Source organism: Kogia breviceps, chromosome 12, assembly GCF_026419965.1.
Source record: "Kogia breviceps isolate mKogBre1 chromosome 12, mKogBre1 haplotype 1, whole genome shotgun sequence".
Taxonomy (NCBI): domain Eukaryota; kingdom Metazoa; phylum Chordata; class Mammalia; order Artiodactyla; family Physeteridae; genus Kogia; species Kogia breviceps.
In genome coordinates, this window is record NC_081321.1 from 42,164,148 (window position 1) to 42,191,392 (window position 27,245).

Here is a 27,245-nt window from a genome sequence, read left to right on the forward strand (position 1 = left end):
TTTTTTTCCTGTTTGCTATGCTGCTGTTAGGAGGGAAAATGAAATGACTCTTTGAAAGTACAATATAAAAATCCACAAAATTGGGCTTCCCTGGTGGCGCAGTGGTTGAGAATCTGCCTGCTAATACACGGGACATGGGTTCGAGCACTGATCTGGGAGGATCCCACATGCTGTGGAGCAACTAGGCCCGTGAGCCACAATTACTGAGCCTGCGCATCTGGAGCCTGTGCTCTGCAACAAGAGAGGCCGCGATAGTGAGAGGCCCGCGCACAGTGATGAAGAGTGGCCCCCGCTTGCCACAACTAGAGAAAGCCCTCGCACAGAAACGAAGACCCAGCACAGCAAAAATAAATAAACAAATTAATAAACTCCTATCCCCCCCAAAAAAAAAAATCCACAAAATTGTTGGGAGATTGGGAACAGTTGTTGGGAAAAGTTTTTCTCCTTGGTTAGTACTCTTCTGGATGGGAAGTTATAGATGACTGACTGTAAGTGGGATCATAAGCCAAAATACTGCGGTTTGTTTTTTGTTTTAAATACTGTTTTTGCAGATGAACAGGTCTCACATCCTGTGTAGTATAAGATTGAACAGTTTAGCTGGACAAAATAACTCCAACTCTGAAACTAGCAGTAATTGAAAATCCTTTGTGAAAGAAAAAGAAAGTTTGTCCTGAATGAGATACTCAGTATGGACAGGGGAGTGATACACTAGGATCCAAATCATAACTTTGCTTCTTACTGGCTATGTGACTTAGGGGAAGTTCTTCATCCTCTATGAGCTGAGGTTTCTTTATCTGTAAAAGAGAGTTAGTTAGTATTAATATTTACCCCCATGGGATTATTAAGATTAAATGAGGTAGAGAACATGGGAGAGCACATAATAGTTGCTCAACACATATTAATGCCCACCTCTCAATAAAAGTTCTGTCTTCCCATCCATTTAAAAGTAGGATTTTAGGGCTTCCCTGGTGGCACAGTGGTTGGGAGTCCGCCTGCTGATGCAGGGGACACGGGTTCATGCCTCAGTCTGGGAAAATCCCACATGCCGCAGAGCGGCTGGGCCTGCGCGTCCGGAGCCTGTGCTCCGCAACGGGAGAGGCCACAACAGTGAGAGGCCCGTGTACCACAAAAAAAAAAAAAAAAAAGAAGAAGTAGGATTTTAATCATTTAGTTGAAGGCAGCTCTTTTCAAGTTGTTGTGTCTAGACCTTCATGTTCTTTCTCACCCATTATGTTTCTTGTCCATTGGTGTAGTCATTGAACTACCGCAACTGCCAAAGGAAGTAAATTCCAACCAGTATGCTTTGTTCTTTCATAAACCATTATAATAAAAACAGTAGTTGACAGTAGAGGATTTTAGGATTACCCGTGGATTTTCTGTTTCTTCATCTCTCGTTGGCCTGGTTATGAACTTGGTGCAGACTGTTTGCTAGAAAAACATTCTCCTTGATGAACACTTTGTTGACACTTCATATAATGATAATTAGGTTTCTCAATTTCTGTTTCAATGAATCATTTTTCTGTCTCTATTTTCTTGAGTTGTTTGGTTTTCTGTACATTAAAACAATTTTATTTTTTTGCTTTTACTTTTCTAGAACTTGGTTTTACTCAATCACTGTTTTACTTCCTTTTGTAATCTCAACTAATTCCTGTCTCACCTATCTCACCCCCACCCCCCGAGAAAAAACTCAACACTTCAAAAATGATTGTGAAATAATTTAAGACATCTAGGCAGGTGTAAAGAATAATACAATGGATATTCTTTTACCCATATCCCAGGTCACAAAATGGTACATTATAAATATTATTAAAGCTCACAAGATTTGTCTGCCCTCCTAAAACTTTTTAAAATTGCTGCTTAACTGTGTGTTTTATCTAGTAATGGTTGTTTTGGTTGTGTGTGTAAACTCACTTGTTTTAATCTTTTGCAAAAGGAAAGTAAAAAATTGAGAAACTGGTTAGGTCTGAACGGACTTAAGTTAGTGATTTTGGAATTTCTTTTTTTTTTTTTTAAACATCTTTATTGGAGTATAATTGCTTTACAATGGTGTGTTAGTTTCTGCTTTATAACAAAGAGAATCAGTTATACATATACATATGTTCCCATATCTCTTCCCTCTTGCGGCTCCCTCCCTCCCACCCTCCCTATCCCACCCCTCTAGGTGGTTGCAAAGCACCGAGCTGATCTCCCTGTGCTATGAGCTGATCTCCCTGTGCTATGCGGCTGCTTCCCACTAGCTATCTGTTTTACGTTTGGTAGTGTATATATGTCCATGCCACTCTCTTACTTTGTCACAGCTTACCCTTTGGAATTTCTTGACTTCTGTTCATCTAAGAACAAGGATAATTATAGCTGCTCAGTTCTTTCTGGTGATGTAAATTCATAGATGTACAAATACATACAAACAAATATCTAAGACATTTGTTAGCTGCTCTTTGTACAATTTTAGGTATGTCGGTGTTTTAGATCTTAAATGCCTGAAGGGCAGGAACCACCTCTGTTTTTCTTTATACAGAGAATGTTTGGTACCATAAACATATGGGTGCAGAATAAATTATCTAAAGGGAGAACACTGGTTACGCACACTGCTATGTAAATTACAGTTTCAGTGTGGGAAATGGGAAAATTCAAAGCATTCACTTTATAAAGATCTATAGAGCTAAAATTAGAAAACTTACCTCTGAGGATAGGAAAAAAATTTTTTTATTTTTTTGGTCATGCTGTGTGGCTTATGAGGTCTCAGTTCCTGAGGGACTGAACCCAGGCTAAGGCAGTGAAAGCCCAGAATCCTAACCATTTAGGCCACCAGGTAACTCCCTAAATATATTTTTAAGTAACCTGTTTAAATGATATTGGTAAAAACATTAAACAATGCAAATAATACTGAAAGTAAAGTAAAAATTTATTGAACATTAACTATCCAAAGAAAATTACTGTTGAAATTTTGGTGATCATCCTTCCAGACATCTTTTTGTACCTTTGTGTACAATTTACAAAGAAGTCTGCATATTTTTTGAAGAAGAATCATACTATTGAAAATTCTCGGGAGGGTGACGCAAGAGGGAAGAGATATGTAAACATATGTATATGTATAACTGATTCACTTTGTTGTAAAGGAGAAACTAACACACTATTGTAAAACAGTTATACTCAAATAAAGATGTTAAAAAAACCCCACAAAATTCTCCATAATCTTATATTTACTGAATAGAATATCATAAACATATTTTCCATAAATAATAATAAATATACATCTGTATCATCATTTTAAATGATTGCATGGGAATTCCATAGTGTGTTTGTACTAGGATATGCTTAACCCTACTAATATACTTTTTTTCTAAAATTTCACTGTTATAAGTAATGCTCTGATGAATATTGTTGTTTATACTTCTTAGATTAAAATTTTGTAAGTGAGCAATTCTACTTCTAGGTATATTTCTAGGAGAAATGAAAACATACATCCACACAGAAACTTGTACACATATGTTTATAGCAGCACTATTTATAATAGCCAAAAGGTGGAAACAACTTAAATGTCCAATGAATAAACAAAAGTAGTATAGCCATTTGATGAAATATTATTCAGCCATAAAAAGAAATGAAGTAGTGATACATGCTACAATGTGAGTGAACCTGGAAAACATTCTGCTAAGTGAAAGAAGCCAGACAAAAAAAGGTCACATATTATATGATTCCATTTATATGAAATATCTAGAATAGGAAAATCCATAGACAGTGGTTGCCAGAAGATGGGATGAGGGGAGAATGGGGAGTGATTCCTTAATGGACAGAGGGGCTTTTCTAGGGTGATAGAAATTTTGAAAATAGAGGGAGGTGGTAGTTGCACAACATCGTGAATGCACTAAATGCCACTGAATTGTACATTATTATTATTATTATTTTAAAATCTATTTATTTATTTATGGCTGTGTTGGGTCTTCGTTGCTGCGCACAGGCTTTCTCTAGTTGCAGCATGCTGGGGCTTCTCATTGCGGTGGCTTCTCTTGTTGTGGAGCACAGGCTCTAGGCACGTGAGCTTCAGTAGTTGTGGCACGTGGGCTTTAGAGTGCAGGCTCAGTAGTAGTGGCGCATAGGCTTAGTTGCTCCACAGTATGTGGAGTCTTCCCAGACCAGGGATCGAACCCGTGTCCCCTGCATTGGCAGGTGGACTCTCAACCACTGCACCACCAGGGAAGTCCCTGAATTGTACACTTTTAAATAGGTAATTGTATGTTATGTTAATTTGATCTCAAAAATTTTTTTAAGCATTAGTGGGTCAAAGGTTTTATACATTTAATGTTTTGATATTTACAGCTAAACTGAATTTCAGAAAACTAACAATTTATACTCCCATTGATATCAATCTTTGCCAGTATGATGTGGGAGAAAAAGATTCTTGCTTTAATTAGTGTTGTCTGATTATTAGGGAGTTAAATATATTTTCATTTATTATTTACATTTGTTTTCTCTTGTGAGTTGCCTGTTTTAATTTTATTATTTTTCTGACACTTTGTTTTAATAACTCTTCCTTTATGAAAATTTTAATATTTTCCCTTATTACTACTTAAATTTTTTTTCCTAATTAGTCTCTTATTCTTTCAGATGAATTGGACATATTTTGTCAGGTTCCCCTAATAAATTCTTTTGGAATTTTTATTTTGATTGACTCATACTATACTTTATTTTCTTATTGATCCTACAAATTTCTTGCTAAGTTTAAGCTTCGTATTGTATAGTTTTCGTTGCTATTGCAAATAGGATCTTTTCTTCCATTTTATTTCTAACTGGCTCTTATTTGTATATAGGAAACCTATTGACTTACTGTGTGTTAATTTTTAAATGGCTGTATTACAATCTTATTGCTTTCAATAATTTTTAGTGACTTTTAGCTATTTTCCAGGGATACTGTCATGTCATCTACAAATAATTTTACCTACTCCTTTTAAATATTTGTACCTCATTTCATTCTTGTCTTTTTTTTTTTTTTTTTGTGGTACGCGGGCCTCTCACTGTTGTGGCCTCTCCTGTTGCGGAGCACAGGCTCCAGACGCGCAGGCTCACCAGCCATGGCTCACGGGCCCAGCCGCTCCGCGGCATGTGGGATCTTCCCAGACCAGGGCACGAACCCGTGTCTCCTGCATCTGCAGGCGGACTCTCAACCACTGCGCCACCAGCGAAGCCCCCATTCTTGTCTTTTTAAAGAAGAGTCACAATAGTAGGGATCCTTGTTTTATATTTCACTTTCAGAGGGGTGATTTTAAATTACTGTGTAATATTATATCAAGTTCTCTTTTGTCAGATACTCAGGCAGTTTCAAGATTTCCTGTATTTTAAATATAGAATATAATAGGACATATAGTATTCTTTCTTTCTTTCTTTCTTTCTTTCTTTCTTTCTTTCTTTCTTTATGGCTGCGTTGGGTCTTCATTGCTGCGCGTTGGCTTTTCTCTAGTTGCAGCTAGTGGGGGCTACTCTTCATTGTGGTGCACGGGCTTCTCATTGCACTTCTCTTGTGCGGAGCACGCGCTCTAGGCGCACGGGCTTCAGTAGTTGTGGCACGCAGGCTCAGTTGCTCTGCGGCATGTGGGATCTTCCAGGACCAGGGCTCAAAGCCATGACCCCTGCATTGGCAGGTGGATTCTTAACCACTGCACCACCAGGGAAGTCCAGTTTTCTCATTTTAAATCATTTTCTTAGAATAAGTCCTCAAGAGTATGTTAGTGGATTCATTTATTACATAATCAGTATTAAAAAAACAGAACAGAAAACTCAGAATATGTGAAATAAAATGTATACATCCAAATTATTCATTGCCATATTAAGCAAAAGTTGAAGGAAACCAGTTTAGGAAAAGGAATTCACAAATGCATAGATGAACATCTGTATATTTTCATGGAGTAGTATTTCCATCTTTTATTCTTTTGTCATACTGTCATTGACAGTTTAAAGCTGTGATGTGTTTCTGTAACACTAGATATAAATTGAGTATCTGCTTTTAGTATTTATCTAGTAAACTGGACAAATTAAGACAAGGGTAAGTCTAGTTCTCATATTAAAAAGTTACCTTGGAGTTTATGCTTGGGAAGTTTAAAGTGTCAGCTGTACTGTATCAGATTATATAATTGCACTGTGGGCATAAACTTAAGAGAAACTTAAGTTTCTCTTAAACTTAGAGAACCCTATCATTAAAAGATACCCAATATGTAAGTGCCTATTTACATTGTCACTTCAGGGATCTCAGGATGGTATGGCTCTGAAGAGTTACTTCTTTTTTTTTTTTTGGCCCAGCCGAGTGGCATGTGGGATCTTAGTTCCCCAACCAGGGATTGAACCTGCACCCCCTGCATTGGAAGCACAGAGTCTTAACCACTGGACCTCCAGGGAAGTCCCCTGAAGAGTTACTTCTTAATATTAATTCAGATTTTTATGCTTAATGTTACTGTATTATGATTACAAATATGTAAAGTTTGTGCAAATAAATAGTAATTGAGGGGAAGATGAAAAGGATAGTAATAATTTGTTGTGATGGTAGAATTTGGGATATTTTCACCCCCTTTTTGGTTTCCATTACTGTTAATAGTACTGTAAATATTTTTTAGACTCTTATTCACAGAACATGATAGATGGCTACTATTACTCATTTTTCTTCAGGCCCTACTAGAGAAATTAATTTGGTCTTATTAGTGCAAGCCTCTAGAATACTTGAGTTTGAGTTACTTATCTTTACTATGTACATCTCTGCTTTGCTTCAGCATTCTTTCATGCTTTATCATCAAACAGCATCTCCTTGTTTATACTTTATCTAGGAAATTTTCTGAAAACATGAAATTTTATCCACAGTTTCTTTATACTTTCAGAAGTACACTGTGTATTCAGAACAGTTATTTCCTTTTTTTTTTTTTTTTTTTTTTTTTTTTTTGTGGTACGCGGGCCTCTCACTGCTGTGGCCTCTCCCATTGCTGAGCACAGGCTTCGGACGCGCAGGCCCAGCGGCCATGGCCCACGGGCCCAGCGCCTCCGCGGCATGTGGGATCTTCGTGGACTGGGGCAGGCGGACTCTCAACCACTGCGCCACCAGGGAAGCCCCCAGAACAGTTATTTCTGCATTACTAATCAACCCCAAGCTATTTTTAATGGGAATTATGTATAATTTGAAGACTTCGATATGATGATCCTTTTTCAGTGGTAAATCCAGTGGTTAGAAACAAAATGTTAGATTACTGTGCATTTTATTCTTTGTTTTACAGTATTTTATTGCTGCTGTTTTTAACACTAATGATAGAATTTGGTGTTACAACTCGCCTAGGTCAATTCAAAAGAACATACTGTGGGTAGTAAGGGTACATGTGTAGATGAGAGGAAAAAAACATTAAAAGTCACATTTAGCCTTTTTATTTTCTTAATATATGGTGATTTATTGAATACCTCCTAAGTGCCAGGAACAATGCTAGGTATGCTGTATATTAATTTTTATTAGTTATCCAAGTATCCTTTTTGCCATTGAGGAAAGTAAGGCTCAGAGAGGTTCCTTGGCTAATAAGTGGTGAAACCAGGATTCATACCTAAGTTTGTCCAACTGCACCATTATAGTGCATTACAGTGTATGTAATCATCAGAGGCTCTCAGTAATTTAAAATGTCAGTTGAATATGAACAGTTCGAAAGTCAGTCAAGGGAATTCCCTTGCAGTCCAGTGGTTAGGATTGTGTTAATCTCTCCTTTAATCAGGGAAGTGATAGAGGCATGAAATAAGTCCAAAATTAATTTTTACCATTCTCCTATTTATTGTCACTTTCCTGTTCTTACTAAACCAAACGACTGTATTCTTTTTTTTTTAAAGGGTGTCTTTAAAAAATTTTTAAATTATTATTATTATTATTTTTAATAAAGTATTTTATTTTATTTATTTTTGGCTGTGTTGGGTCTGTTGCTGCGCATGGGCTTTCTCTGGTTGCGGCGAGTGGGGGCTACTCTTTGTTGCAGTGCGCGGGCTTCTCGTTGCGCTGGCTTCTAAGTGCATGGGCTCAATAGTTGTGTCTCGCGGGCTCTAGAGTGCAGGCTCAGAAGTTGTGGCACATGGGCTTAGTTGCTCTGTGGCATGTGGGATCCTCCCAGACCAGGGATCGAACCCGTGTCCCCTGCATTGGCAGGTGGACTCTCAACCACTGTGCCACCAGGGAAGCCCCATTATTTTTTAAATTTTTATTAAAATTTTTTTTTGGCTGGGCCATGTGATTTGCAGTATCTTAGTTTCCTGACCGGGAATTGAACCTGGGCTCTCAGCAGTAAGAGCACAGAGTCCTAACCACTGTACCACCAGAGAATTCCCAACTATATTCTCTTAAGCTTTATGCTCCTTCTCCACAGCTTTCCTCTGGTGTATATTATATATTTAAATGAATTTAAAATCATAACAGTCTGAATAATAATAGGTAATTATAGCTAGTTTGTGAGGGATGTTAAAGTGAGTCCCTTTCCCAGGAAATTATCACTATGGTGAGAGCTGGGGGATTTCGTAAGACAATTTTAGTTCATTTCTCTGTCTTGAAAAACAGTTTTCACTGTGGAATGATGTTGACAGAGATGGGAAGTAGGTGAAAGTCTTGGAATTTATAAGAATTTTGGTATGTTACTAATGATGATCAAATTTTCAAATCCTTAGTTTTGTTGGACATGAAAAATAAGGAAATGTGTACCTTTGGATTCACGATGGATAATGTAAAACCAGAGTGTTTAGTTAAGGAAACATTACCAAAACTGGGGAAAAAATGTAGTTTTGATGGAGACACATCTGAATTATAGTTCTTCAAATGGTCCCATTTAAAATTTGTGCATACACGGCACACCTTTCCCCTCTTTTTTTCTTCCTCCTAAACACTCTTCCCTGGGAGGGTGGGCTTTTAAAACACCTATCACTTAGTTACAGTGACACCTACTGGTGAGAGCCTTTGCAATCATTGTGCTGATTGCCCTGTACTTAAGGAAAACTGCAGTTTCTGCAATGTGAAGAACCAGTTTTTAAAAAACGCTGTAATGGAGATGGACATATGTACACTATTGATACTATGTATAAAATAGATAACTAATGAGAACCTACTGTATGGCACAAGGCACTCTACTCAGTGCTCTGCAGTGACCTAAATGGGAAGGAAATCCAAAAAAGAGGGGATATATGTATACATATAGCTTATTCACTTTGCTGTACAGTAGAAACTAACACAATATTGTAAAGCAACTATACTCCAATTTAAAAAAAAATTTCTACATTGATAGTTTCAGGTCCACTTAAAAAATAAATTTTTTTTTAAAAATAGGGACTTCCCTGGTGGTCCAGTGGCTAAGACTCCATGCTCCCAAAGCAGGGGCCCTGGGTTCAGTGTCTGGTCAGGGAACTAGGTCCCACATGCTGAAACTAAGAGTTCACATGCCGCAACTAAAAGATCCCAAATGTGGCAATGAAGATCCTGAGTGCCGCAACTAAAGACCCGGCGCAGCCAAATATATTGAAAAAAAAGACAACACTGTAAAACACTGTTAATATACCAAAAAGTGGGGAGATGCATAGGCTGATTTTTGTTTTCACTGTGTAGGTGTTTTTAATGATAAAAGTTGTATAATTACACTATAGAAAATAGGAGAAAGGGGAAAAACAAAACTAATAGCACTTCCCATTACAGTCACCAATTTGGTGTTTGCTCTACTTTATATAAATTTTAGTGTATGTATTGGCTTGGCCGCAAAGTTTGTCCGGGTTTTTCTGTAACATCCTATGGAAAAACCCAAACGAACTTTGTGGCCAACCCAGTGTTTCTTTAGCATAGCTTTTTTTCTTAGTATGCATGTAATGTGTTTCTTGGTTTGTTCGGTAATATAGCATAAGCATTTTGCCTAAATTGTTATACTTTAATTCATCATAAATTTTACTGACTGTCTAGTAGTCCATCAGGTTACTTGAACAGTTTATTTACATTTTAATTCATTTCTTCTATTGCTGTTGTAAATAATTTGATGAGTGTCTGTTCAAATGACGTTTTCCATAGTTGGATTTTTTTCAATGATGAGCATTTTTATGGACTCTGACCTTTCCCCAAATAAGTTATGTTTTTGCTTATTAGTGAGGCTGAATATTTTTCCTTCTGCTTGTTTATTATTTTTTATTTTTTGTTGCATTGGATCTTTGTTGCTGTGCGCAGGCTTTCTGTACTTGCAGCGAGCGGGGGCAACTGTTTGTTGCGGTGCGCAGGCTTCTCATTGCGGTGGCTTATCTTGTTGTGGAGCACAGGCTCTAGGTGTGCAGGCTTCAGTACTTGTGGCACACGGGCTCGGTAGTTGTGGCGCACAGGCTTAGTTGCTCTGTGTCATGTGGGATCTTCCTGGACCAGGGCTTGAACCCGTGTCCCCTGCATTGGCAGGCGGGTTCTTTTTTTTAAACTAATTTATTTATTTATTTTTGGCTGCATTGGGTTTCGTTGCTGTGCTGGCTTTCTCTAGTTGTGGCGAGCGGGGGCTACTCTTTGCTGCGGTGCATGAGCCTCTCATTGCGGTGGCTTGTCTTATTGCAGAAAAGCAGCTCTAGGCGCACGGGCTCCATAGTTGTGGTTCACGGGCTCTAGAGCGCAGGCTCAGTAGATCTCACATACCGTGGGCTTATTTGCTCTGGGACATGTGGGATCTTCCTGGACCAGGGCTCGAACCCATGTGCCCTGCATTGGCAGATGGATTCTTAATCACTGTGCCACCAGGGAAGTCCTCCTTATGCTTGTTTACAGATTATACCAGTTGATTTGTCTACTGGCATGATAATATTTTTAGGAACTTGCCTGAGCTCTTTTTTCTCAATAAAGAAATTCATTTGCTGAAAATAACTTCCTCAAGTTCTTACTGGCTTTTTCTAATACAGAAGCGTTTCATTTTTGTATGTCAAATGAATTGATCTTTTCTTTTGTGATTTGTTTAATGAATTCAAAAAATCATAACATAGATCTCTACGGTCTATGCATTATAAAAGTTTTTTTAAAAATAATTTATTTTTGGCTGCATTGGGTCTTCATTGCTGCACGCGGGCTTTTCTCTAGTTGCAGCGAGTGGGGGCTACTCTTTGTTGCGGAGCATGGGCTCTAGAGTGCAGGCTCCGTAGTTGTGGCGCACGGGCCTAGTTGCTCCACGGCACGTGGAATCTTCCTGGACTAGGGCTTGAACCCGAGTCCCCTGCATTGGCTGGCGGATTCTTAACCACTGTGCCACCAGGGAAGTCCCTAAAAGTTTGATAATTGTTTTCTTTTCATATTTAAATATGTATATGTGTGTGTATTTAACTCCGCTCCCTCCCTTTATTTTTCATCCTGTTTAATACGAAAAATATAAAGAAGTCAACCCATCATTTAAAGAAACCAATATTAGTGTTTTTAAATTTTTTTCCAGTCTTTCTTTCCAGACAGTTTTGTAAACATTGAACTTTATCTGCCCAGAATTATTTTTGAAGTGTGACATGGGTGTGATATTGTAACTTCAATATCTAAAGTTACTTTGAACATACGGTTTGTCTCTCAGCTTCCTGACATCCAGAGCAAAAAAGGCAGCTAGAGATACCTTTTTCTGTCTTGTGTTTTATCTCACTAGAGTTTGGGTCCTTGACTGTAGAACCTAAATTTAGTGTGTGGCACACAACAGAGGTGAAATAAAGATTTGTTGTATTAAAATAAATAAAAAATAAATATTTTCTGTCTCGCTATTCCTGTGGTACCCCCCTCATCCCTGACAGTGTAGGTTTTTTCTTTTCACTTTTCCCCTTTGAACCTTTTCTTTTTTCCTTCCTTCCTTCCTTTTTTAAAAAAGAACTTTTTGAACTATAGTTTGCTTTTTAAAACAGCTTTATTGAGCTATAATTCATATACTCTATAATTCACCCATTTAAAACGTACAGTTCAGGGCTTACCTGGTGGCACAGTGGTTGAGAGTCCGCCTGCCGATGTAGGGGACACAGGTTCGTGCTCTGGTCCAGGAAGATCCCACATTCTGCGGAGCGGCTGGGCCCGTGAGCCATGGCTGCTGAGCCTGCGCGTCCGGAGCCTGTGCTCCGCAACGGGAGAGACCACAACAGTGAGAGGTCCGCGTACCGCCAAAAAAAAAAAAAAAAACAACGTACAGTTCAGTGGATTTTAGTATATTCACAGAATTGTGCAACTACCACCACAATTCGAATTTAAGAACATTTTCATCACCCCAAAAAAGAAACACCACTTGACCCATTAGCTATCATGCCCCATTCTCATTCCTCATCCCCAGTCCAAGACAGTTACTAATCTACTTTCCATCTCTATGTACTTGCCAGTTCTGAATGTTTCTTATAAATGAAATTATACAATATATGGTCTTTTGGGATTGGCTTCTTTCATTTAGCATAATGTTTTCAAGGTTCATTCATGTTGTAGCATGTATCAGTACTTCATTCTTTTTTATTGCCATATAATATTTCATTGTGTGGCTATACCAAATTTTGTTTATCCATTCATCAGTTGATACACATTTGGGTTGTCTCTACTTTTTGGCTATTATGACTAATGCTGCTTTGAGCATTTGTGTACAAGTTTTTGTGTGGACATGTTTTTATATCTCTTGATTATATACCTAGGAGTGGGTTTACTGGGTTATTCAGTTTTTGTTTTTGGTTTTGTTTTTCTGGCTGCACAGCACAGATTGCAGATCTTAGTTCCCTGACCAGGGATCAAACCCCAGTTCCCTGCAGTGGAAGCATGGAGTTGTAACCACTGGACTGCCAGGGAATTCCCTGGGTTATTTAGTTTTAATGAGTCCCTTAGTCGGTATCTTCAAAAAATCTTTAAAAATGCTTGTTGCCTGTCTTTTGTTCATATCCCTGGCAGTCTTGCTCTTTTCATTTATATCCCAGAAACTTTGAAGTTCCCTGTATTCAGCCACTTAAATCCTGCTTTCTTTTAAATCCTAAATACTTTTTTATCCATGCCTTTCTCTTTACTGGAACCACTGCCCTACTTTAGACCTTTATTATTTCTCACCATTATCTAATGAAATAGCCCAGAATATTCCACTTTTTTCCTTCTAATAGTCCCCCTCCCAACTCTAATACTTCTCTTATTAGAGTGTTTTATTAGTACTTTAATATACAAATTATAGGACAGATATTATACTTGTTGATTTCATTTTGTGTCTTCCCAGTGAGATAATGAAGCTGGGAAGCTTTATAATGGCCAGGATTACATCTATCTCCAGAGCTTGATACAATATCTGGCACGTGTCCTTATTCCTAGAGGTATACTTGCTGGGTTAAGTGTTAGTCACATCTTAAAGACTTGGTCTGTATTGCCAACATGCCCTACACACACCGTGCTGTTTCCCTGACATATGCTTTTGTGCAGTTATGTTACTAGCAGTTGTATGAAAGTGCTTATCTCTCCATACTCTATCTACCATCAGCTTTTTAAAAAATCAGTCATTTAAATATCTGTCTTGCATCTAATAATGTCATCTGTTTTGAAGTTCATCTCTCCACCTACATCTTCTCCCTCTACTCCACCATCATCCCACACTCCACTACATTCCTTTATGCTGCTCATAGTCTTCCCTCTGCCTGGGATGCCCTTCCCTTGCCAATATTTTTCACTTGGCTAACTCCTATGCATTCTTTGAAGTTTGGCCCTAATCTCAGTTCCTTTAGAAAGCAAGCCTTCTCTGAAATTCCAGACTGGAGAAATTACCCTTTTCAGTTCTGGAACATCTTTTGAATGGCTTTTACTGTAATATTTATATCATTATTTTGAAATTGTCTGTTTCTCTCTTTAGTGAACTACAAGCTTTTCAACAGTGAGAACTATTTCTTTGAATCTTCAGAGCTTTGTATAGTACCTGGAGCCATAGACAGTAAATAATTGATAAACATTTCTACAGATTGCCTTTAGGGAATCTGGTGGTATAAGGCACTATAGGGATAAGCTCTTGAGTAAGTTTATATGTAGTAAAGCCTATAAGTTATACATGCATGTGTGTGTATAAAATATGTTGTGGTAATTTTAAAACAGGAAAGGTTCAATGTGTAATAGATAAGTTTAGAAGCAAGGTATATATATATATATATATATATATATATATATATATATGGATTTCTATAGGGCACAAGTTACTGATGAATTAGCAAGGGCTTGCATTCTGGAGCAGAAGGAAATAAATTTCTGCTGCCCATTCTCTATTCTATGTGGTTTAGTTTAATACAAAATTATCATCAGAGTTTTTTGTTACATGCTTACCCACTTACGGCATAGTTCTGGGAGTTGGACAGAGAAAATTAAAGACTCTCATCAGTTTGAGTCACACAAAATAGTGACACAAAATACTGGTAGAACATACTGAGATACAGACCGCAGTCAAGAAAAATTTGTATGCCCAATGTAGTCATGACTCACGTTAAGAAAACATAATTCCCTTTTTTGTGTGTGTGTGTAGTTAGGAAATGCATTTAGCTGTATGTACTAGAAAACCTATTGCAGTGGCTTGACCAGATAGGGGTTTATTGTTCTCATATAATATGAAATCTGGAGGTAGTGAGTCCAAAGTTGGTGTGGCATCCCCAGGTAACAGTAGGAACCCCTGCCACATTTACTTTTGCCTTAGTGTGGGACAATTGCCATGCTTGCAACTACTCCACAGTTGGTCATTGTGACCTCTTTCCAGACAGGATAAAGGAGGAAACAAGCCTAGTTGTTCCCAATTAAAGAGCTTTCCTGGGGCTTCCCTGGTGGCGCAGTGGTTGAGAAGTCCGCCTGCCGATGCAGGGGACACGGGTTCGTGCCCCGGTCCGAGAGGATCCCACATGCCGCGGAGTGGGTGGGCCTGTGAGCCATGGCCACTAAGCCTGCGCCGCGTCTGGAGCCTGTGCTCTGCAACGGGAGAGGCCACAACAGTGAGAGGCCCACGTACCGCAAAAAAAAAAAAAAGAATCCACCTGCCAATGCAGGGGACACGGGTTCGAGCCCTGATCCAGGAAGATCCCACATGCTGCGGAGCAACTAAGCCCGCAAGCCACGGCTACTGAGCCTGTGCTGTCGGGCCCGCAAGCCACAACTATTGAAGCCTGTGTGCCTAGAGCCCATGCTTTGCAACAAGAGAAGCCACTGCAAAGAGAAGCCCACGCACCGCAACGAAGAGTAGCCCCTGCTTGCCACAAATAGAGAAAGCCGGCGCACAGCAACAAAGACCCAATGCAGGCAAAAAAAATTAAATAAATAAATTTATTTTAAAAATTTTAAAATGTGCCTGGGGAAATCGACCCAGAATGGCCAACACTGAGACATAGTCTGTTAAAACTGGTGGACTTTAAAGAAAAACGACATTTGGGCATCCTAACAAAAAAAGACCTAATCATTTACAAATGAAGGAAAATGGATTTTCACTAGACTTTTTGATAGCATGTTTAGTGTTAGAATGTGATGGATTAACATTTAAGAAAATCAAGGAAATAAAACAACAACCAAGAATTTTCTGTTCAGACAAATAGACCTCCAAGTATAAAGATCACTAACATGTAAGAATAAAGGAAATAGTGTTCACATGATCTCTTCCTGTGGAATCTACTAGAGCTTCAAATAACTAAAATGACTAGAGGACCAGATTACGGTACCTGAATACTAATTTCCCATAAAAAGAAACGAGGAATACTTGAAGAAATAGCTGATTCTAGATCTAGAGCAGAAAGTTAATATCAAACGTGAGACATCTTGTCAAAGAACAAAGGAGCCAACTTGATGTCTCTGTGGCCATGTGCAGGATAGCTTGAGCATCAGTTAAGATAATAACTGCAGTGGATTGAAGCATCAAATATGTTTAAATCCATGAGTTCATATCAGTGCAAAAGAGACTGACTACAGGGAGGGGCTTAAGGGAACTACTTGAGGTGGTGGAAATATTCTGTATCGTGCTTTATTAGTGGTTACATTACTTACTGTATACATTTGTCTAAAGCATAGTTTCTCAACCTCAGCACTATTGACATTTTGATCCAGGTAATTATTTGGGGGGGGTGGTGGAGCAAAGCTGTCCTATGCATTGTAGAATATTTAGCAGCACTAGATGCCAAACATGAAAATCAAAAATGCCTATATTGTCAGATGTCTCCTGGGGAGTATAATGGTGCCAGTTTGAGAACCCTGGTCTATGCTTACTAAAAAGGTGAATTTTTATTGTATGTCAAGAAACTTGATTTTTAAGAAAAGGAAAGCTCATTAGTCACTTTTTAAGGAGTCTAGGAAACCAACTCATTATTTTAAAAACTAATAATTGACAGAATCAAGCATTTATCCTATCTCTTCTACATTAGACTGTACTTCAAGAGTAACCAAATAGTCAATATAGGGATGGATTTGTGGGTCATTTATATATATCACTCCCAGTTGTCAGTTTTTGTGCCATTAAAGGTTTGATTCTTCTATTCCTTTTTCTCTAATTTGCTACCTCTAATATACTTTGTTTGGACTGGGAAACTAGATTAATAAAATTATTATTGTTTAGAAATATAAAGGGGAATTCCCTGACAGTCCAGAGGTTAGGAATTTCACTGCTGAGGGCTTGGGTTCAATCCCTGGATCCCTATGTTTTGTGAATCATCTATTTCTGTTACTAGAGACTTTTTTTTTTTTTTTTTTTAAATGCAGCACCTGGTCTTAGTGCAACATGTGGGGTCTTAGTTGCAGCATGTGGGCTCTTAGTTGTGGAATGCGGGATCTAGTTCCCCGACCAGGGATCGAACCCGGGCCCCCAGCATTGGGAGCACAGAGTCTTACCCACTGGACCACCAGGGAAGTCCTTAGAGACGTTTTTATTTCTTGATTTGGGGCCATATTCTGGATACCCTGTTCCTCATGCATAAGTGGTGTTACCAATATTCTGTTTCAACATGGCTGAAAAGACACAAACACTTTGTGGTCTGAGATATGCTTCTTTGAATTAAATCTGTTGTGTAAATTAAATTGAAACATATTCAGAAAACCCAGTGTGTGTTTAATATAGGTATAGTTTTGTTTGTTTGTTTGTTTGTTTTTGCGGTACGCGGACCTCTCACTGTTGTGGCCTCTCCCATTGTGGAGCACAGACTCCAGAGGCGCAGGCTCAGCAGCCATGTCTCACGGGCCCAGCCGCTCCATGGCATGTGGGATCTTCCCGGACCGGGGCATGAACATGTGTCCTCTGCATCGGCAGGCGGACTCTCAACCACTGCGCCACCAGGGAAGCCGGTATAGTTTTAAAGTTGTAGTCTTACTGTATTAATACTTACTGAATTAAAGTTAAAGAAAACGGTGTTCCCAAAATCATTTCAGAAAGCAGATAAATAGGGAAGTGTATGGGAACCACCCTTCTGAAAATTATTGAGGAGGTTCTTATTTCATCTTATTTTAGTATTACCCAAGTTTTTTATCAGAGAAGAATAGGGTGTTTGACTTACCATGTGGTGGTCTTGAAAGTTCATGACTTAGCACACTTCTTCACTTTGAGGAAACTAAAAAAGTGTGTAACTGCCATAGCTATTTCAGAAACTGATGCTAGAGGCAACCACTGGGTTGGGCAAGACTGTCATTAAACTGTGCCTTTGGTTTACTAGTTATTTTAATCATGGAAAGGAAAATCTTTAATTTATTTCATTGCTTAACCAGTGCCACATTTTAAGATAAAACTGTTCTTTTTCTAAAACTGTTATTAAAAGAGGCAGGAAACAGATTTTGGTCTGATGTTGATGCTTTGTTGACATTTTATCCCTTCTTTCTGTTAAATGAAATTCAAAATTGTTCATTTTATCTAAGCCCATTCTCAGTTTTCTTATTTAAAAAAAATTTGAAATCATTGTGGGGGTCCAGGAGGATGTTAATTTTTGACTGTCCATTTCGTAAGAATTTGAAAAGAGGGTTAGAGATTTAGTTTTAGTAGTCCTGATATCTGAGTATTTCTTTGTGTCCCTATTTAGTGTATTATGCCTATCTTGAATATTATTCTTATGTTTCAATAAAATGGAGAAAGTTTGCCTCTTTCCAGTTGATTGGGACAAGGGAGAACTTTGAGGATTAATGGATTGCTTCTCAAATTTTAATGGAGTTAGGTTAGCTTGGAAAATAGATCAAAGAAGATGATCTGCTGATATGCACCACAGTTTTGTCTTATTTCTAAAGACCTATTATAGATAGCTGGATCTACAGTTTTATAAATTTCTCTTCTGAAGGTAATTTTTGGTAGGTAACCACTGGCAATACTAACTAGCATCCTGTTTGTCTGCTGAGCTATTTGGCTTATTTTAAAGGATAAATTCTCCATCCCCACTAGGGGGAGTTTCCACTCAGTTCTAAGGTGGAATGATTAAATGAAATACTGGTGTATCTTATTCCATGATTTCTCATTATGTTTTTTCCACAGATACTTTCGTAATAGTAATAGCTACAATGTATTGACTGTTTGCTATGTGACAGATACTATGCTAAGCGCCTTACATGTATTATTTCATTTGTTTTTCACAATAACTTTATGAGATTGTTAATATTTCATCCCAATTTTACTGATGGAGAAATTGATAACTAGAGAAGTTAACTTGATCACTGCCAGAAAAGCTAATCAAATCATAGTGTAGGGACTCTTATCTAGGGTCTGTCTTACTTCAAAACTTGTTCTTAACCTGTACTCCAGTACTTCCCAGTTTTGGTTCTGCCAGTATCATGAAAATCTCAAAATATTCAAATTAAATTTATTTTAATGCAATAAGCTGGTGCTTAGAAGTGGTAGAGTGAGAAAGAAAGTACAAAGAGAGCTGCTTATTAGGTATTATGACTCAAAATTACGTTGATGAGCTGAAAAGAGTTGAAATTAGGTACAGAAGTAAAGTCAAGAGCCTAGGTTTCTAGATGTTAAGTCTGACCTACCCCATTTATTTAGTTTCCTTTTTTATGAAATAGATAAAACAAAGCTGGCCATTTCAATACTCTCCATTTATTGGAATCTTAAATATGGATAGAGTCATTAACTTATTTACAAGGTGCTTTCATAGGTGAATGCTTATTGGTAGATTTGAAAGCTTGAAAAGAATGTTATGTATTCCTTTAAAACATTGCTTCTGTCTATTGGCCTAGAGCGGCGGTGTTTGAAAATGTCAAGTGTGACCCATTAGTAACTCATAAAATCAATATACTGGATCATGACCAGCATTAAGGGAAAAAAATTTAAATAGAGTCTAGAAAATTTCAGAATACCCTGCTTATCATAAGGGTAAGCATTTTTTGTGAAACTTGTTTCAGTTACATGTTTATGTACTAGGTCACAGTGTCATATATATATTTTTTAACTGAGGGTTGCAAGTTTAAAAAGTTTGAGAAACACTGGCCTGGAGCTTTGTAGCATTTATCTATTTTAATTTAACCAGGACAGAAATTATAGTGATTCAGACAGATTTATTTTTAATTTATTAAAAAAAATAATTTTAGTTATTTTTGGCTGCTTTGGACTGTTGCTACACGTGGGCTTTCTCTAGTTGCAGCATGCGGGGGCTGCTCTTCATTGTGGTGCTCGGGTTTCTCGTTGTGGTGGCTTCTCTTGTTGTAGAGCACAGGCTCTAGGCACGCGAGCTTCAGCAGTTGTGGCATGTGGGCTCAGTAGTTGTGGCTCACGGACTCTAGAGGGCAGGCTCAGTAACTGTGGCGCATGGGCTTAGTTGCACCACGGCATGTGGGATCTTTCCGGACCAGGGATTGAACCCGTGTCCCCTGCATTGGCAGGTGAATTCTTAACCACTGTGCCACCAGGGAAGTCCACAAATTTATCTTTAAAAGGAAATGACATCAAGTAACATAATAGATTGTACGCGCGATATTTTCTTCCTTTTTGTAGCATTCTGAAAAGCATCCAATCCCAAACTGAAACTTTCCTGGGGTGTATATCTAGCTACACAGAATTAACTTAGAGGACCTTCCGTGGCAGTTCAGTGGTTAAGACTGTGCTTCCACTGCAAGGGGCGTGGGTTCAATCCCTGGTTGGGAAACTAAGGTTCTGTCATGCTGCACAGCATGGCCAAAAGAAAAAAAAAAAAAAGAAGAATTAACTTTGACCTCAGCTATTTCCTTTTCTCTCTCTTTTTTTTTTTTTTTTTTTTTTGCGGTACGCAGGCCTCTCACTGTTGTGGCCTCTCCCGTTGTGGAGTGCAGGCTCCGGATGTGCAGGCTCAGTGGCCATGGCTCACGAGCCCAGCCGCTCTGCGGCATGTGTCATCTTCCCGGACCGGGGCACGAACCCGTGTCCCCTGCATTGGCAGGCAGACTATCAACCGCTGCACCACCAGGGAAGCCCTCCTTTTCTCTGTGTTAAAATTTATAATGTACATGTACTATTTCCTGCTGAATATTCAGCACAATTTTTTGTTCATTTTAGGAGGTTTCCTCTTTCCGGTTTTGTATGTTTTCTAGTTTGGAATCCCTTAAAGTCTTATTTTTAGTCACTTCCATTTGGTTGGTTCCATAGCACTTTAGTTCTGGGAATGAATAAGAGATTTGTTGTACATCTTTCTATAACAGTACAGAACTTTATCTCATTCTTTTTAACGTGTGTATAATAGTCCATTGCATAAGTTTATCATAATTTACTTAACTAGTTCCTCAGTGGTATACATTTTGATTTTTTCCAGTTTTTTGTTGTTATAAAGCTACAGAAAACATTACTGTCAGATATCTTTGTGTACTCATGAGTATATCGATAGGACATTGCTGATTCAAAGTGAAATTTCTTTGAAGATGTGCACTTAATTTTTTTTTTTTTTTTTTTTTTTTTTTTCGGTATGCGGGCCTCTCACTGTTGTGGCCTCTCCCGTTGCAGAGCACAGGCTCCGGATGCACAGACTCAGCGGCCATGGCTCACGGGCCCAGCCGCTCCGCGGCATGTGGGATCCTCCCAGACCAGGGCATGAACCCATGTCCCCTGCATCAGCAGGCGGACTCTCAACCACTGCGCCACCAGGGAAGCCCTTAGATTTTTTTTTTTTTTTTTTTTTTTTAGATTTTTAATATTGCCAAATTGACCTTCAAAAAGGTTGTACTGGGAATTCCCTGGTGGTCCAGTGGTTAGGACTCCGCACTTTCACTGCTGAGGGCACAGGTTCAATCCCTGGTTGGGGAACTAAAACCTTCAAGCTGCACGGCACAGCCCCCCCCCCAAAAAAAAAAAAAAAGTTTGTACTAATTTTTCGCCACCTGTATATAAAAATGCCTGTTTCCCTGTATCCTTGCCCATTCTGTGCATTATTAGAGTTTTAACTTTTTATAACCTGGTAGGTGAAAAATTACAAGTATATTATAAATAGAGTTGCGTTTTAAAAATTGAGTGAGAATGAGCATGTTTTCGTAGACTTATTGGCTCTTTGTCTCTTCAACTCTGATTCCTGAGATTTCAAGTATGGGCAGTATCAGTGAATGTGACTTCAAAGTTTTGAAGAAATGGTGCTGTAAAAGTGAAGTGTCACTGAGGTGCCTGCGGCTGTGATGAATTCCCCTACTTCCTACCTTGACCCTTTTACTCTCTTAATTTCAGGTGATCATGGAGCTCAGCTTGGCCTCCATGGGGCTGGTGGTGATGGAATACATGATGACCCAACAGGAGGAGAGGAAGGAGAGAACAGCCCAGATCCCCAACCCCAAGCTGGTCGGAGGACCCGGCGGGAAGCATGCACCTGCCCCTACTGTAAAGATAGTGAAGGAAGGTAAGTTGACTCAGCCAATCTCTTAAGAGTATAAAGAAGAAAAATTAATAGACTTGGAGGTAAAAAGAAAGGTTTTTTTTTTTTTAAGTTTTAAGTGTGGGCAGTGTTGCAAAGGAATCAGAGACAGTACAGTGCTTTTGATTAGATTATATATGGGGTCTTGGTTCCAGCTCTGATCCTTTTCAACTCTTTTTTTTAAAAAAATAAATTTATTTTTTAAATTTATTTATTTTTGGCTGTGTTGGGTCTTCGTTGCTGCACATGGGCTTTCTCTAGTTGTGGCGAGTGGGGTTTACTCTTTTTAACGGAGCACAGGCTCCGGACGTGCAGGCCCAGCGGCCATGGCTCACGGGCTTAGTTGCTCCGCGGCATGTGGGACCTTCCCGGACCAGGGCACGAACCCGTGTCTCCTGCATCGGCAGGCGGATTCTCAACCACTGCGCCACCAGGGAAGCCCCCGGGGTTTACTCTTTGTTGTGGTGCACAGGCTTCTCATTGCGGTGGCTTCTCTTGTTGAGGAGCATGGGCTCTAGGTGCACAGGCTTCAGTAGTAGTGGCTTGCGGGCTCTAGAGCACAGGCTCAGTAGTTGTGGTGCATGGGCTTAGTTGCTCCGCAGCATGTGGGGTCTTCCCAGACCAGGGCTCGAACCCATGTCCCCTGCATTGACAGGCGGATTCTTAACCACTGTTCCACCAGGGAAGTTCCCTAACAAGAGAGCTTATAAAACAGCCTGGCAAAGAAAAAGAAACATACCTACTGTAATGATTTTTTACAGTGGCTGTGTGAAAATCATGAGTTTTCCATATTCTTTTTTTCTCTCAAAATAAATAAAAATACTTATTCTGGGTAGAAAATTCTTCCATCAAGGAATCTAATATGTCCTACAGAACAGAATTCTGATGAATTTTCTCATTAGTGTACTTACTGGCTATTCAGTATTATCTCTGGAGAGTTCCAAGTTACTTTCTTTTTTTCAAGTCACTGATTTTGAAAGAATAGAAAGTCACATCGTTTTTTATAAATTTATTTATTTATTGGCTGCATTGGGTCTTTTTTTTTTTAAATAAGTTTATTTTATTTTTGGCTGCGTTGGGTCTTCGTTGCTGTGCGTGGGCTTTTTTCTAGTTGCGGCGAGAGGGGGCTACTCTTCGTTGTGGTGCGCAGGCTTCTCATCGCGGTGGCTTCTCTTGTGGCAGAGCACGGGTTCTAGACACGCAGTCTTCAGTTGTTGTGGCGCACAGGCTTAGTTGCTCCATGGCATGTGTGATCTTCCTGGACCAGGGCTCAGACCCATGTCCCCACAGGCAGATTCTTAACCACTGTGCCACCAGGGAAGCCCCTGCCTTGGGTCTTCATTGCTGCACAGGGCTTTCTCTAGTTGCGGCGAGCTGGGGCTACTCTTCGTTGTGGTGTGCAGGCTTCTCATTGCAGTGGCTTCTCTTGTTGTGGAGCACAGGCTCCAGGCGTGCAGGCTTCAGTAGTTGTGGCTCATGGGCTCTATAGTGCAGGCTCAGTAGTTGTGGCACACAGGCTTAGTTGCTCCGCGGCATGTGGGGTCTTCCTGGACCAGGACTCAAACCCGTGTCCCCTGCAATGGCAGGTGGATTCTTAACCACTGCACCATCAGGGAAGCCCAAAAGTCACATAGTTTTTTAAATGCCTTTGAAAAAAATCTGTTGAAGTTTTGTTCCATTAAAAATAAGCACCTAAATAAGAAATGTACCAAAATAAGAAATAAATTGAATTCTTTGTAGGTTACCCTATATTACAGGAAAAACCTGAATCAAAAGCACTTGAGTACAATAGAGTTTCCCTCTCACAAAGCTTAAAGTGGATTTAAGTTTTTGAAGGAAATTCTGTGATTTCTACCTAAGTATGATTTCATTTCTGTTATGGTTGGTTCCCTCCTCCCCCTGCCCCACTAATATGTGCTGTTAAAACCCAAGAAAAATCCCTCTTGGAAATCTCCCCAGTGCCCACTAATGGTTCACACATGGTACAAATTGGTTTGGCAAAAACATTTCAGAGCTGATTTCCTGAGAGGAGTTTAGGATTTGCTCCATATAGGGAATATTTTTTTTTACATACCTTGAATTAGTTAGGGTCCTTATTTGCCCTCTTTTAACTTTTATCCATTACCATTGTCCTTTTCCAGTGGAGTCTCTGATATTGCTCTGTCTTTTCAGTTTTTTTGTTTTTTTGTTTGTTTGTTAATTTTTGGCTGCCTTGGGTCTTGGTTGCTGTGCAGGCTTTCTCTAGTTGCGGTGAGCGGGGGCTACTCTTCATTGCGGTGCATGGGCTTCTCATAGCAGTGAATTCTCTTGTTGCGGAGCACGGGCTTCTCAGCACACGGGCTTCAGTAGTTGTGGCTTGTGGGCTGTAGAGCGCAGGCTCAGTAGTTGTGGCGCACGGGTTTAGTTCCTCCACGGCACGTGGGATCTTCCTGGACCAGGGCTCGAACCCGTGTCCCCTGCATTGGCAGGTGTATTCTTAACCAGTGTGCCACCAGGGAAACCCTCTTTTCAGCTTTTAATCTTTACTGTTTGGCTCTTGACCTTTATTCTAGGAGAAAAGTTCTCTAGTTGTAAAATATTATGTTTTCTTTAAAGTTCTCCACCAAGTGCTTAAATGGAGAGACGCTTTGTTCATTAAGTAAGTTCCCAGCCAAAAATATCACCATGCCACCATATTCACAGTAGTTCTCATGGAAATTGCTTGTATTGAGACTTAACTTCCAGAAAAATATAAGAAAATGCCTCTCACATGTCACAGGTCACCTTGAAAATGATTATCTATCTCTTCAAACATCAAACAACCGAATCAACTAAAGATTTATCTTCTTTTTTTTTTTTTTTTTTTTTTTTTTGGCGGTACGCGGGCCTCTCACTGTTGTGGCCTCTCCTGTTGCAGAGCACAGTCTCCAGACACACAGGCTCAACGGCCATGGCTCACGGGCCTAGCTGCTCCGCAGCATGCGGAATCTTCCCGGACCGTGGCACAAACCTGTGTCCCCTGCATCAGCAGGCGGACTCTCAACCACTGTGCCAACAGGGAAGCCCAAGATTTATCTTTTGATACTAAAGAGAGGCCTTTTTTTTTTTAAATAAAAGTTTGGATTAGTTTTGAGTGGATCCAGTAATTATGATGGATACTTTGTGTTTCTTTAATTTTTGTCTCTAGAATGAATGATGAATAGTTGTTTTCTCTCTTCCAGGGGCTCTGGGGATCCTGGCAAGAAGAAGCAGCACATTTGCCATATGCAAGGCTGTGGCAAAGTATATGGCAAAACCTCACACCTACGGGCACACTTGCGCTGGCATACAGGCGAGAGACCATTCATGTGTACCTGGTCATACTGTGGGAAGCGCTTCACACGTTCAGACGAGTTACAGAGGCACAAACGCACACACACAGGTGAGCAGGAACTTGGGGAAGGGAGAGGTAGTAATAGACCGGGATAAAAAGACACAAAATAGCTCCATGCTCTAACTGGATCCTCCTCATTGGGTTTGAAACCTGGGTGCCTCCAAGATGCCAGCTTACCACTCTTCCCTCATGGACCATGACACCACACTCATTGGAAACATGGCACTGTTGCCTATCAGAAGTCAGTTCAAAGGACCCACTCCTAGAGAGACAAAAGATACAGATATTGTGGATGAAGCTATCTATTACTTCAAGGCCAATGTCTTCTTCAAAAACTATGATATTAAGAATGAAGCGGATAGGATCTTGATATATATAACTCTCTACATTTCTGAGTGTCTAAAGAAACTCAGAAAATTGCAATTCTAAAAGCCAAGGCGAGAAAAAAATGTATACACTGGGAATCACTAATTTTCCTGTTCCTGAAGAGCCTGGTTTTCCACTTAATGCAATTTACACCAAACCTGCAAACAAACAGGAAGATGAAATGATGAGGGCCTACTTACAGCTGAGGCAAGAGACTGGACTGAGACTTTGTGAGGAAGTTTTTGACCCTCAGGATGATAAACCCAGCAAGTGGTGGACTCGCTTTGCAAAGAGACAGTTCATGAACAAGAGTCTTTCAGGACCTGGACAGTAAAGGGAGCCTTGGGCAGACACTGTCTCCACAGCTATGGGCAGCATTTACAGCAAGATATACACAGTTCTTTGCCTTTATTTTGTAAAGTTTTATACAGAGGAGAGAAGAGAGCATGTCTTTACTAAAAGAGCTCTTTATCAAGAATTTGGGGTTGGGGGGTGATTTGAAATTTCCACAGTATTAAGCTGATGCTTAATGAGTAATAATAAAGAAATTTCTAACATTTCAAGTCAAAAAAAGAAAAAGACACAAAATATATCTATGAAATAACTAAAATTTATGAGCAACTTAATGTTTGAAACTGAATGTATGGATCATGAATGGAATTGGAGTTAATTTGGAAAACTCTTAAGAAGGAAGGAGCTAGCTTTTGAGTGGGATTTTGAAGGTCCTGCCTTACTTTTCTGCTATACTCCTTCCTTTCTGAGTACTCCCCAGCCTTTACTTATTTTTTGTTCCCCCAAAAGGCAAAAGATAGTCACCAGGTTTTTCTTGTTTGTAATCACCTTCTAGACTAACTTTATTCTACCTTACATAGTTTGAAAGCAGTGAATTGGACAAGGTACCACTACTTCCTGAGATGTGAGTTTCTCATCTTCTTTCTCTTCCTTTACCTAGGTGAGAAGAAATTTGCCTGCCCTGAGTGTCCCAAGCGCTTCATGAGGAGTGACCACCTGTCAAAGCATATTAAGACCCACCAGAATAAGAAGGGAGGCCCAGGTGTAGCCCTAAGTGTGGGCACTTTGCCCCTGGACAGTGGGGCTGGTTCAGAAGGCAGCGGCACTGCCACCCCTTCAGCCCTCATTACCACCAACATGGTAGCCATGGAGGCCATCTGTCCAGAGGGTATTGCCCGTCTTGCCAACAGTGGCATCAACGTCATGCAGGTGGCAGATCTGCAGTCCATTAATATCAGTGGCAATGGCTTCTGAGATCAGGCACCCGGGGCCAGAGACATATGGGCCATACCCATCAACCCTGGGATGCAAGGTAGCATGGGTCCAAGAGACATGTGGGAGAGAGAGCCATGAGGCATTAAAAATGCATGGTGGTGGGAAGAATTGGGGGAGGGATACAAGAGAAGAGATGGGGTCCTGGTATCCACCTGTATCATCAGTACCTCCTTGAAGTGGGAAACATTAGTGAAAATTCTGTTGGTGCCACCCTTTGATGAGCATTTGTTTGACCCCAGTTTCTTAACACTTCTTACCCCAGCCTCCACTTCCTGCATTTCCCTTCTCAGCTCCCCCATGATGGATCCCCCCCGTTTCCTAAAGCCATCATGCCTTGATAAATATATATGATCATTGAAATACTTTTTAACAAAAAACAGATTCTATATTATATATATATATATATATATATAAAAGATATATAGAGATGCATTTGCAGGGGTTGGCTGGGAGGAGGAAGGAGACCATTCTGTGACCA

The 27,245-nt window shown here is 39.7% G+C and overlaps 1 protein-coding gene and 1 pseudogene across 1 annotated transcript in view; both read left to right on the forward strand.

Moving 5' to 3' along the window:
- Positions 1–26,985, forward strand: part of SP1 (Sp1 transcription factor) — a 40,915-nt gene extending 13,930 nt beyond the window's left edge. Inside the window, exons 4-6 of the mRNA XM_059080667.2 lie at positions 21,579–21,747; positions 24,963–25,162; positions 26,433–26,985. Coding sequence (XP_058936650.1) covers positions 21,579–21,747; positions 24,963–25,162; positions 26,433–26,746 — 683 coding nt within the window. The 3' untranslated portion in view covers positions 26,747–26,985. The remainder of the gene's footprint in view (positions 1–21,578; positions 21,748–24,962; positions 25,163–26,432) is intronic.
- On the forward strand, positions 25,198–25,899 carry LOC131766409 (actin-related protein 2/3 complex subunit 3 pseudogene; annotated as a pseudogene).
- Positions 26,986–27,245: the final 260 nt, after the last annotated feature.